Source organism: Coregonus lavaretus (genome assembly GCF_964263955.1).
Source record: "Coregonus lavaretus genome assembly, chromosome: 5".
Taxonomy (NCBI): domain Eukaryota; kingdom Metazoa; phylum Chordata; class Actinopteri; order Salmoniformes; family Salmonidae; genus Coregonus; species Coregonus lavaretus.
In genome coordinates this window covers 11,604,764-11,618,283 of record NC_139992.1, presented here as the reverse complement: position 1 = coordinate 11,618,283, position 13,520 = coordinate 11,604,764, and the positions used below count along the sequence as shown (strand labels likewise).

The window sequence follows — 13,520 nt, the reverse complement described above, 5'->3', positions numbered from 1 at the left end:
ACCCTAAGCATACTGCTAAAGCAACACTTGAGTGGTTTAAGGGGAAACATTTAAATGTCTTGGAATGGCCTAGTCAAAGGCCAGACCTCAATCCAATTGAGAATCTGTGGTATGACTTAAAGATTGCTGTAGACCAGCAGAACCCATCCAACTTGAAGGAGCTGGAGCAGTTTTGCTTTGAAGAATGGGCAAATATCACAGTGGCTAGATGTGCCAAGCTTATAGAGACATACTCCAAGAGACTTGCATCTGTAATTGCTGCAAAAGGTGGCTCTACAAAGTATTAACTTTGGGGGGCTGAATAGTTATGCACGCTCAAGTTTTCTATTTTTTTTTTTCTTATTTCTTGTTTGTTTCACCAAAAAAAATATTTTGTATCTTCAAAGTGGTAGGCATGTTGTGTAAATCAAATGATACAAAAGCCCCAAAAATCTATTTTGTTATCCTCAATGCTCAGAGAGCAATGACAAAACTGAAAACACTTGAGCACTGACACCATTTTATTCTGTGTGTGAAACAAGGCATAAAATAGACATTTCACAAGGACCCTTCCTTCTTTAGAGGTCCATGATGCGCCTGATGGAGCCGATCTTGGAGCTAATGCCTCCCCAGTCACTGTATCGACGGTACTGGCTGGGCCTCAGGTAGTAGTGGCGTCCTCTATAGTTGGCCTGGTCGTACATCAGCCAGTGGCCATCCATCACGTTGCAGGAGTTGAAATCAGACATACAGAAATGGTCCATAAAGTTGGGGCAGTCGTCGTCCAGCTCCATCATCTGGCCTACAATATACAATGTGTTTGTATGTGTGTTTGTATATTTAGTTTTGTGTAAATATTAAATGCCCTAAAATACTAACCTTCCCCATCATATTTGCGGCTGGTTGGTGAGCTGCTCGCTCGGCTTCCTGTGCTGTTGGCCAGTGAGGTGGCTTATCTTTACATACATTCCCATAGGGGGAAAGGTACCACTGAATGTGTTGTTATTTAAATCAGTCATGCCAGCATGTAGCACTAACATGACATACAGGAGTCTTGCTACTCCTGTTTTCCTGTTCAACCATGGTGATGGCTGTGTTCACATCCTAGCTCCCAGAAAAGCCACATGCAGCATTGACAGGCAGGCACTGGAAAGATCAATGATCTGACGCCACAGTCAGAGAAAGTATCACCATTGCTAAACCAGACTCATGTTAGCAATCAATTTAATTCAATTATGTAATTTGCTGTCATATTGAATTGGTTATTTTGTACTTAAATCATCACAAATGTATGCATTTAAATCAGTTGAGATTGTTGGACTAAGTTTGTTATACTTTCTTGGTATAGTCAAAATACTTCACAGCCATCTGAAGTTTTAAAGTAATCTTATAAAACAATTTGATAAATGCGATTGTACATGTTTAGTTGGGTTTGTATGTTGATTGATAGATCTGATAGCCATTTAATGTAGGAATATGATGAGTATACAGTTCTCTTAACAGGAAATTACCAAACATGTTTTGGTATGTTATGTTACATAAACATACAGTAGTTGGATCCCTTCAAATAAAATAAAATAAAATAAATCACATGAAATTACGTGCTTTCTGAGTGCCCCCTTTTCTGATTGGGGAGCTTTGCCAACGTGGCATGTTTTTACTGTGTGATCCTGTGTTGCACTGTGTGGCAGTGTTGAGCTTTACATACAGTGGGGAAAAAAAGTATTTAGTCAGCCACCAATTGTGCAAGTTCTCCCACTTAAAAAGATGAGAGAGGCCTGTAATTTTCATCATAGGTACACGTCAACTATGACAGACAGATTGAGAAAAAAAAATCCAGAAAATCACATTGTAGGATTTCTAATGAATTTATTTTCAAATTATGGTGGAAAATAAGTATTTGGTCACCTACAAACAAGCAAGATTTCTGGCTCTCACAGACCGGTAACTTCTTCTTTAAGAGGCTCCTCTGTCCTCCACTCGTTACCTGTATTAATGGCACCTGTTTGAACTTGTTATCAGTATAAAAGACACCTGTCCACAACCTCAAACAGTCACACTCCAAACTCCACTATGGCCAAGACCAAAGAGCTGTCAAAGGACACCAGAAACAAAATTGTAGACCTGCACCAGGCTGGGAAGACTGAATCTGCAATAGGTAAGCAGCTTGGTTTGAAGAAATCAACTGTGGGAGCAATTATTAGGAAATGGAAGACATACAAGACCACTGATAATCTCCCTCGATCTGGGGCTCCACGCAAGATCTCACCCCGTGGGGTCAAAATGATCACAAGAACGGTGAGCAAAAATCCCAGAACCACACGGGGGGACCTAGTGAATGACCTGCAGCGAGCTGGGACCAAAGTAACAAAGCCTACCATCAGTAACACACTACGCCGCCAGGGACTCAAATCCTGCAGTGCAGACGTGTCCCCCTGCTTAAGCCAGTACATGTCCAGGCCCGTCTGAAGTTTGCTAGAGTGCATTTGGATGATCCAGAAGAGGATTGGGAGAATGTCATATTGTCATATGAAACCAAAATATAACTTTTTCGTAAAAACTCAACTCGTCGTGTTTGGAGGACAAAGAATGCTGAGTTGCATCCAAAGAACACCATACCTACTGTGAAGCATGGGGGTGGAAACATCATGCTTTGGGGCTGTTTTTCTGCAAAGGGACCAGGACGACTGATCCGTGTAAAGGAAAGAATGAATGGGGCCATGTATCGTGAGATTTTGAGTGAAAACCTCCTTCCATCAGCAAGGGCATTGAAGATGAAACGTGGCTGGGTCTTTCAGCATGACAATGATCCCAAACGCACCACCCGGGCAACGAAGGAGTGGCTTCGTAAGAAGCATTTCAAGGTCCTGGAATGGCCTAGCCAGTCTCCAGATCTCAACCCCATAGAAAATCTTTGGAGGGAGTTGAAAGTCTGTGTTGCCCAGCGACAGCCCCAAAACATCACTGCTCTAGAGGAGATCTGCATGGAGGAATGGGCCAAAATACCAGCAACAGTGTGTGAAAACCTTGTGAAGACTTACAGAAAACGTTTGACCTGTGTCATTGCCAACAAAGGGTATATAACAAAGTATTGAGAAACTTTTGTTATTGACCAAATACTTATTTTCCACCATAATTTGCAAATAAATTCATTAAAAATCCTACAATGTGATTTTCTGGATTTTCTTTTCTCATTTTGTCTGTCATAGTTGACGTGTACCTATGATGAAAATTACAGGCCTCTCTCATATTTTTAAGTGGGAGAACTTGCACAATTGGTGGCTGACTAAATACTTTTTTTCCCCACTGTATGTGGTCCTATCTATGGCCTTGAACCCTGGGTGAACTCACCTAAAAGAGAAAGGCAGCCAATAGCAACACCCAGAGCCCTCCATCCATCCTCCTCTCTAAAGCTATGTGGAAGAGTGTTGAATCACTGTCTTCAGACAAGAAACATTCACAATATATTCATTTATTCAGTCACATGTAGTAACCAAAAAAGTGTTAAACAAATCAAAATATATTTTATATTTGAGATATTTCAAAGTAGCCACCCTTTGCCTTGACGACAGCTTTGCACACTCTTGGCATTCTCTCAACCAGCTTCACCTGGAATGCTTTTCCAACGGTCTTGAAGGAGTTCCCACATATGCTGAGCACTTGTTGGCTGCTTTTCCTTCACTCTGCGGTCCAACTCATTCCAAACCATCTCAATTGGGTTGAGGTCTGGGGTGAGTGTGGAGGCCAGGTCATCTGATGCAGCACTCCATCACTCTCCTTCTTGGTCAAATAGCCCTTACACAGCCTGTAGGTGTGTTGGGTCATTGTCCTGTTGAAAAACAAATGATAGTCCCACTAAGCGCAAACCAGATGGGATGGCGTATCGCTGCAGAATGCTGTGGTAGCCATGCTGGTTAAGTGTGCCTTGAATTCTAAAATCTAAATAAATCACTGACAGTGTCACCAGCAAAGCACCCCCACACCATCACACCTCCTCCTCCATGCTTCATGGTGGGAACCAAACATGCGGAGATCATCCGTTCACCTACTCTGCGTCTCACAAAGACACAGCGGTTGAAACCAAAGGACAGATTTTCACCGGTCTAATGTCCATTGCTTGTGTTTCTTGGCCCAAGTAAGTCTCTTCTTCTTATTGGTCTCCTTTAGTAGTGGTTTCGTTGCAGCAATTTCACCATGAAGGCCTGATTCACACAGTCTCCGCTGAACAGTTGATGTTGAGATGTGTCTGTTACTTGAACTCTGTGAAGCATTTATTTGGGCTGCAATTTCTGAGGCTGGTAACTCTAATGAACTTACCCTCTGCAGCAGAGGTAACTCTGGGTCTTCCTTTCCTGTGGCGGTCCTCATGAGAGCCAGTTTCATCATAGTGCTTGATGGTTTTTTTGCGACTGACCTTCATGTCTTAAAGTAATGATGGAATGTCGTTTCTCTTTGCTTATTTGAGCTGTTCTTGCCATAATATGGACTTGGTCTTTTACCAAATAGGGCTATCTTCTGTATACCAACCCTACCTTGTCACAACACAACTGATTGGCTCAAACGCATTAAGAAGGAAATTAATTCCACAAATTAACTTTTAACAAGGCACACCTGTTAATTGAAATGCATTCCAGGTGACTACCTCATGAAGCTGGTTGAGAGAATGCCAAGAGTGTGCGAAGCTGTCATCAAGGCAAAGAGTGGCTACTTTGAAGAATCTCAAATATAACATATATTTTGATTTGTTGAACACTTTGTTGGTTACTACATGATTCCATATGTGTTATTTCATAGTTTTGATATCTTCACTATTATTCTACAATGTAGAAAACAGTAAAAATAAAGAAAAACCCTGGAATGAGTAGGTGTGTCCAAACTTTTGACTGGTATTGTATACTGAACAAACGCATATAAGTGTTGGTTCCATGTTTCATGGGCTGAAATAAAAGATCCCCAAAATTGTCCATATGCACAAAAAGCTTATTTCTCTCAAATTTGGTGCACAAATTGTTTCCATCCCTGTTAGTGAGCAGTTCTCCTTTGCCAAGATAATCCATCCATCTGACAGTTGTGGCATATCAAGAAGCTGATTAAAAAGCATGATCATTACATAGGTGCACCTGTCCACCAGAGCTGTTGCAAGAGAATTGAATGTTCATTTCTCTACCTTAAGCCACCTCGAACGTCATTTTAGAGAATTTGGCAGTATGTCCAACCGGCCTCACAACCGCAGACCACGTGTAACCACGCCAGCCCAGGACCTCCACATCTGGCTTCTTCACCTGCGGGATCATCTGAGACCAGCCACCTGTACAGCTGATGAAACTGAGGAGTATTTCTGTCTGTAATAAAGCCCTTTTGTGGGGGAAAACATATTCTGATTGGCTGGGCCTGGCTCCCAAGTGGGTGGGCCTATGCCCTCCAAGGCCCAACCATGGCTGCGCCCCTGCCCAGTCATGTGAAGTCCATAGATTAGGGCCTAAGTGATGTATTTCAATTGACATATTTCCTTACATGAACTGTAACTCAGTAAAATTGTTGAAATTGTTGCATTTATATTTTTGTTCAGCATTGTTATGATGAGTTTCTCTGGTATCGAGAACTTCAGGTTGCAAGAATATACTTAAACAATTATATGGGGAGTTAATACAAAGTATTTAATAGATACGGTACCGGGTTCGTCTAACAAAAGGCGCGTGCTTTGCCTCTTGTCATCCCCACACTGGACAAAGGAAATCTCTCAGTTTATATACTTCATTTTACACGTTTCTTCAACAACGTCTGTTAACCATCAGTGGACACTCCCCTCTCTGATGTTATTAACTTGTACCCCAAGTCAGTATATTACTATCAATCATTCTAAGATAAACCCCAGTAAGCTCCCTTGACATACTGGAATCCTTAGTATTCAGACTCTGCGGCACCAAGAATTACCTATCTAATAGATTTCACCTTGTTCCCACAACACTATGAAGAGACATCATAACAAGCATATATCCAAATAGAACGACTGTACACTTTCATCCACTGATCTTCCAAAATGGGATTAATGTTTACCACACAGAAAGTTTGAAGTCATCACAAAGGCAAAGCAGCCAGGTGTCAGGCTAACCATCTGGTGATAGAGGGGGTAAGAGATGGGTACATGTAGTCAGGGGTTAAAGTGGGGGAACCCTAACACTAGTTTCATGTCCACACCCCGGCTCAACCCTCACCCTAGCTTCATGTCCACACCCCGGCTTAACCCTAACCCTAGTGTTACGGATATAGGTATCCTGTATATGTATTTGTTTTTCTTCTCCTTCAGCCCTAATCACAGGTGTCCCTTGTTTTCCTGATTGGTGGTCGTTGGGGTGTCCCACCTGTCCGACATCCGTTCGTCTGCTGATTGCTGAGGTGGACCAATCAGTGGACACTCCTCTGTATTGCACCACCTGTTTCTGTTTTTTCATTACCATATCAAATCCCCTTGTTTTAAAAGCTAGTTGTGTTTTCTGACAGAGACTCTTTTTCTTTGTGAGTATGGATACTGTGGTGTCTTGTTTTTGTGTACTCACTCGTTTGCTGTCTAGTCCATATTGGACCTATGTTGTTTGTTTGTGCCTGGGAAAAGGGGGGTTTAGCAAGTCGCCATTGGGCATACACTACCCGTAGGAAAACCTTGTCTAAACACACTAGTTAGACCTGAGCGGACCACCCACTGTATTTTTGTATGGTTAGCAGTAAGCTTAGCGGTTCTTGAGGCAGGCAAGATCAGTTTAGGGTTTTTTGACTGTATTGTTTCATTCCTTGCGTCCAGCTCAGCCCCTTTTCCCCAAACCGTTTACCGTGTGTTTATAATAAACATTTTGTGTTTGACGGTAGCATATGGTTGTCGGTGTATTTTGTTCTCACTGTTCCTGGTCAATATTCTAATTCGCATGAGTTATGTTACGGGTCTCTTTTCCATCCACCCTAGACTTTTAAAGCCACGGGTTCGTAACATAACGTGGGGGCTCGTCCGGGATCTCTCATTGATACCCATGCCACTCATGCAAATTGGTTTAGTGTCTGGTTCAGTGTTGAGCTTGGCAGCTGTGACTAGCTGGTTTCGTTCAGTATTCGTCGGCTCGTGTTGCTAGCTTACGATGGCTACTTTTGATTTGGATGCCTTTTTGGAAAACCCTACGTGGGAGGTTTTTGATAATTGCCGTAGACTGGATCTACAGGCTTTGGCTGACCACTTTTCTATACCCATTCCAAGGGTTTTAGTGAAAGCAGAAGTTAGGAAAGTGGTGTTAGAGATATTATTGAACGAGCGAGAGCTTGAGTTACCGCCGCCTGAGCCTGCAGCTCCTGTAGAGGATGTGGCTGCTGCTCCTGTAAGCCTGTCGGTGTCTGAGGACGAGGGCGAGGCTCCAGCCACATTGCCCCGTTTTGACCCACTCTCCACACTGTCCGACAGTGATGCCAGGGTGGATGTCCGCTCGACACGGCTCCAAATGGAGACGGAAGAGAGGGCACAAATCAGGCGAGAAAAGTTGGAGATGCGTAGACTTGATCAAGAACTGGAGACACGTAGACTTGATCAAGAACTGGAGATGCGTAAAATGGAACTGGAGGCAGAGACAGCGAGGTTAGTCTCTGCTCATGCTATGCCTGCTAGTGAGCCGTCCTCACCAGCTGTGTCGTCTGCTACTTTTGACATTAGTAGACAGATCACCTTAGTACCTGTGTTTAGGGAGTCAGAGGTTGACTCCTATTTTAGTGTTTTCCAGCGTATAGCAGTAGCATTGTAATGGCCCAAAGAGGTATGGTGCCTATTACTTCAGTGTAAATTAACAGGTAAAGCCCAAGAGGTTCTGTCAGCGCTACCTCTTGAAGACAGCTTGAATTATGATGTGGTCAAAGCTACTGTTCTTCCTGCCTATGAGCTTGTTCCTGAGGCATATCGACAGAGATTTAGGTCTCATAAAAAGTGTTTATAATAAACATTTTGTGTTTGACAGTAGCATATGGTTGTCGGTGTATTTTGTTCTCACTGTTCCTGGTCAATATTCTAATTCGCATGAGTTATGTTATGGGTCTTTTTTCCATCCACCCTAGACTTTTAAAGCCACGGGGTTCGTAACACCTAGCTTCATGTCCATACCCCGGCACCTGTTCCACCATTCCATACCGCCATATTCACATAATTAGCACTTTAACACAGGACATTTGTCTGCTTTCCACATAAACTATACATATTTATTTGTTATAGAGTGAATAATTTATTGTACAGTTAAGTAAATTGTATTCCTTACAGATGGACATGGCCTCGGGTAAAACCAAATATAGAGGAAACCACTAGTGATATGATAACACACTGGAGGATTGATACTTTTACTATTGGCCAGGGTTCCTTGAATGTGAAGGCCCAGTAGTAGCAGGCATAACACCCAGAGTGTAATAACTCTGTAATAACTCTGTAATAACTCTGTAATAACAGTATAATGCAGGATAGGACTTTCCTTAATCATGTAGAGATGAATGTGATCCTTCATAATGCTCTGTTTTTTTCCTTTAAGGACTCACCGCTAACCTGTGTAGGGGACAGAAAACATGCACAGTAAACAGGAGTTCCAGTTCAAAACACAAGGTGGCATTAGAGTCACAAGGTTGTAATGTTTGCTGAAATAGTCAAATTCACTACTGCTTTACATTTACATTTGAGTTATTTAGCAGACGCTCTTATCCAGAGCGACTTACAGTTAGTGAGTGCATCCATTAAAAAATATATATACTTTACATGTAAAGTCTTCTCAGAGCCAGAGAGAGTGAAACATAACCTTTGTGGGCTGAAATGGCATGCATGGGTACATGCTTCTGTCACCAATTATTTATATAAACAATATGTGAATATAATATTTGTCTATGATTGCCACTCACACTGAGGAAGGCGTTAGACGTGGATGAGGAGGAGGAGGAGGAGGAGGAGGAGGAGGAGGACTGCACCAAGGCCCTCCATACAGCAGAGGCAGCACCTCCTTTACCCTGCACAGACAGCCACCACTTCAACTTCTGGGCTGAAGGAGAACAATCAAAGAGGAGGTACAGGTCAGGGTGCGGGTTCTTACATAACGTGTTCTATAGCCTACTGTAAACACAAGTAAGGAATGGACAGCCTCACGTGAGAGAGGTAGAGGGAGACTGGCATAGTTGAGATGTGTTAACGAATAGTAGTGTACGATACACATGCACACACGCACACAGACATACTATGCTTCCTGGAGTGGTCCACGGCCTTCAACGAGCCCAGCATTGCAAACGGGTCGTAGGACAAGGTGAAGGGATGAACGATAGCACTCTGTGGGAACAGACAAAGTCTTAAAGCCTTACTAGAAAAATCTATCTGATAGCTGATTCATATCTTATAATTCAGTGATTCATGCAGTATGTACATACAGAGTAGCACTGCATGACACCACTGCAGCACAGATCATTATAGACCAGATAACACTGCACTGAGGCTGATGGCCTACTAACTACATGTACAGTCAACACATCATGAATTATATATTACACCCCTTATACTCCGTTCCCACAGGGATATGTCTAGGCTGTAGGATTAGGCTACATGTCTAGGCTGTAGGATAGGCTACATGTCTAGGCTGTAGGAGTAGGCCATACTAGGAGTAGGCCATACTAGGAGTAGGCCATACTAGGAGTAGACCATACTAGGAGTAGGCTATTCTAGGAGTAGACCATACTAGGAGTAGAACATACTAAGAGTAGGCCATACTAGGAGTAGGTTATACTAGGAGTAGGTTATACTAGGAGTAGACCATACTAGGAGTAGACCATACTAGGAGTAGGCCATACTAGGAGTAGACCATACTAGGATTAGGTTATACTAGGAGTAGGCCATACTAGGAGTAGGCCATACTAGGAGTAGGCCATACTAGGAGTAGGCTATTCTAGGAGTGGACCATACTAGGAGTAGGTTATACTAGGAGTACACCATACTAGGAGTAGGCCATACTAGGAGTAGGCCATACTAGGAGTAGGCCATACTAGGAGTAGGTTATACTAGGAGAATGCTATTCTAACACTAGGGAGTGGAGAGAGAAATGTGCAGCATTCTTAACTCAGTCTACCTTGGAATGCAGGTGGAGGTAAGCGGCAGATGGTTTGGTGCTGTAGAGGGCTAGAATCTCTTCTACAGGCAAGCTATTCTGGAGCAGAGAGGACAGCAGAGCAGAGGTTAGAGCAGAGGGGGAATATAGTTAGTAACAGTTAAATCACAGTAGTCATAAAGGGCCAGTTACATGGTCAACCCAGGGGAAAGGTCATGGACTAGGTAATGCTGCCCAGTTTGAAATATACAGTACATACTGTTGCACCTGACTTAAGTCCAAGTTTAGCCACAGAGGAGCAAGGGTATGGAGACTGGTGATTCATTGTGTAGTTACGAGGAAGGAGGTTAACCTAAAGCTCATATTAAATACAATAGACAACCATCAGATTCAGTTCCAACAGCCCCAGAACCACTTTAAGGGTCATTGACACGATGGACTGAGCCGTGGTAGTAGACTCCCCAACTCTGCCAAACGCCTCTTTGGAGACTGGTAAATTCGTACTTTAAGTAACAAGGGAGAGGTCTAAGGGTCGTTGACACTACAGACTAAGCCGTGCTAGACTCCCAACCCCTGGCATACTGTATTCCTCAGTTCCCAGGCTACTCACCAAGATCATCCCAGCGAAGGAAGAGAGGATTATGGCTTCTCTTTCCAGGAGGTTGGGGTACTGGTCATTATACCCTGGGCTGCCCACTCCACTACAGGAACAACAAAGTCAATCATGTTTTTATTTATAAAACCCTTTTTATATCATCAGTTGTCATAAAATGATTTACAGTAACCTGGCAAGCTAGGCCAAGATATTAGGTAAGGAAGTTAGCAGAACTCTTCAGGTCTCAGACAAGGTTACTCAACCCGGGTGTGGTTCACAGAACCAGCTCCATTTACACAAGGTCTCAGACAAGGTTACTCAAGACAAGATGCAAGACATGACAGTTATAACATAATTAAGTGTTATTGTGTTTAGAAGTCATTGTTTCATCAATGTACTTACACGATGTCTCTGTCCATCACATCATGCCCCTCCTTTTTCTCCAGCCACCAAAGAGCAACACTTATGGCCAAGTCATATTGAGCCTGGAAGCACACAGACACAAAGTACAGGGTTCCTAACAATGTTGAAATAATCATAGAAACACTACCAGCGGACAGTTTAACTGTATACAACATCCCAAATTAAAGATGAACTCAGGGTTCGTTCAGACAGTGGCAAGTCAAATTCAAAGACTTTCAAGTACTTTTTCAAGCACTAATATTTATTTTCAAGGACCATCATTTTGTAACAGTTCATATTATGCAATTGTTTGTAGTCGCCACCAGATGGCAGTATATCGCCACAACCTCATAGAAGAAAAAAAACTAACTAGCTGACAAGTTCTCCTCAATAATACGCTGTTACATACATGAGTGGTAAATCAGTACTGATTATGTTGTAATTTGAGTAGTGATGAGCAGAGTTTTGGGACATGCCTACTGGTGAACACACATTTCCTATTCACATTACTACACAATTCCAGCTTAATTACTGTTTTTATTGGACATTTGAGGAATCTACTACTTAATAACTACAAAAAAACGTCTCGCTTCCGACTGGCAGCTTTAGTGTCGCCGGTCGGTGGAAGGGTGGGTGGGATGATTGAGGAAAACCGCACGTGCACGGCCTCCAGAACCGCAAGAGCACGGCTGCCTCTTGATAAAGCGGAATATCGCGGCCACCCCATGAACAGGGGGATTTCAGGAGGTTGTTGCAGAGAAAAAGTCAGAATGTAGAACTGGCACCAGCACAGGACGCAGTTTTGTGTATTTCCCCCTTCATGCGGCTCTTCATGGCCGATTCACCCATGCTCGCAATGTCAAAGTCGGACACATTTTTTGCACCTTACACAGTGTGGTTTGGTTGGGTCCAGTGATGTAGTGGTGAAAAGGTGGGTAAACTATACTGAACAAAAATATAAAACGCAACATGTAAAGTGTTGGTCCCATGTTTCAAGATCCAAGAAATGTTCCAAAAGCACAAAAGGCAGGATGGAATATACATTTGCCCGGCATTTTAGCTATCGATGTGATGTTTGGCGACGCCTAATCAGTCAGTTCTGTACCTGCCTGGCAGTGTGGGTGGAATAAGCGAGCTAGCCTGGAAACCACAGCGCGAAACACAAGAAGAAATTAAACTCGGTTTTCTGCTTGGAAATTAATCTGCAAGACCAATACATTTTTCTAACATTTTTCATAAACATATTTGATCATTATCTGTTCTCATCTCATTTTAATTAAAGTACTTTTCAAGTACCAACTTGAGAAAATGTCAGATTTTCAAGGTATTCCAGTACTTGAATATTAGAGTGCCAAATTCAATTACTTTAAGCACCTTATGCGAACCCTGTGCAGCACTCCAGGAGCTTAAGTACAACAAATTAGTAACATATCATATGAATTGCAAAACAATTAATGGGGACCACTTTTGCCTCATAAGGACCACTTTCAAATTACTGGCTGAATTATACAAATGTTGGAGAGGGCATCTTTAGCCACTGGTGTGGGATGGTACACTCCAGAACAATGTGTTGAGACTCCTACCAGGTCATCCAGCATGGTAGTGGATCCCTTCCCCTTGGGGTCAAAGCCATTCTCTCTCAGTTTCTGACCAATGAAATCTCCCCTGTTCAAAACATAAAACTCTCTTAGGCTCCTAAGGAAATCATCAACAAAAAAATGCCATTTAATCTGGATTTCCTCTTCCCACACTATGTCATTGCTCTAAATATATAATTGCATCATCCACAGAAAGCAACTCACAGAAGGGCCTTCATGTCTCTTCTCAGTCGCCTTGTCTCCATTTCTCTGAGGTAGCACTAATCATGCACATGCAGAGGGATACTTCCTTGGTGGTCTAGTAGCCTCCAAAAAACTAGGTTTGGAAATATAATGTAGAAGTGCTCAATAGAAAAGGGTAGCCTGGTCCCAGATCTGTTTGTGCCATCTTGTGTTGCAATGACCATAGGAGTTGGCACGACAACACAAACAGATCTTTGGGACCAGGGTAGGAAAAAGGAGGAAGTTGCATTCTAGATAAAGGATGGGTTTGGAGAGAAATTAACAGGTAATGATATAGCATGATAGTGCAGGTCTATTTGCTTAATGACCTCAACTGCGGTTAATTTACTACAGTAAAACATAATGCATGCTGCAGGGCCCGACACCTCTCGCTTGAACCCGACACCTCTCTGGCCCCACACAGAGGTCAAGAAATGTGATAAACCAGCAGAACACACATTTGGTCATCCAAGCTTTTTATTAAAGCAGCCTAATCACAAAAGGTGTTTGTTAAATGGTGAAATGCTAAAGCAAGGCAAAGGCAATGTGATTATACTGTAAGTAGGACTAGACTTATTTTTCCAATGCTTTGGCCTCGCAAGCTTTTTCCACGACTCATCTCCAAAATGA

General features: G+C 42.7%; 1 protein-coding gene across 1 annotated transcript; it reads right to left on the bottom strand.

Annotated features, from left to right (window-relative positions):
• Nucleotides 1–557: 557 nt before the first annotated feature.
• Nucleotides 558–12,913, bottom strand: LOC311128806 (uncharacterized protein C2orf80-like; the record flags this gene model as incomplete). Its single annotated transcript, XM_084161039.1, has 9 exons — nt 558–781; nt 8,533–8,539; nt 8,887–9,023; nt 9,217–9,304; nt 10,095–10,172; nt 10,684–10,774; nt 11,071–11,153; nt 12,654–12,735; nt 12,873–12,913. The coding sequence occupies 9 exons, from the start codon at nt 12,911–12,913 to the stop codon at nt 558–560; spliced, it is 831 nt and encodes a 276-aa protein (XP_084017165.1).
• Nucleotides 12,914–13,520: the final 607 nt, after the last annotated feature.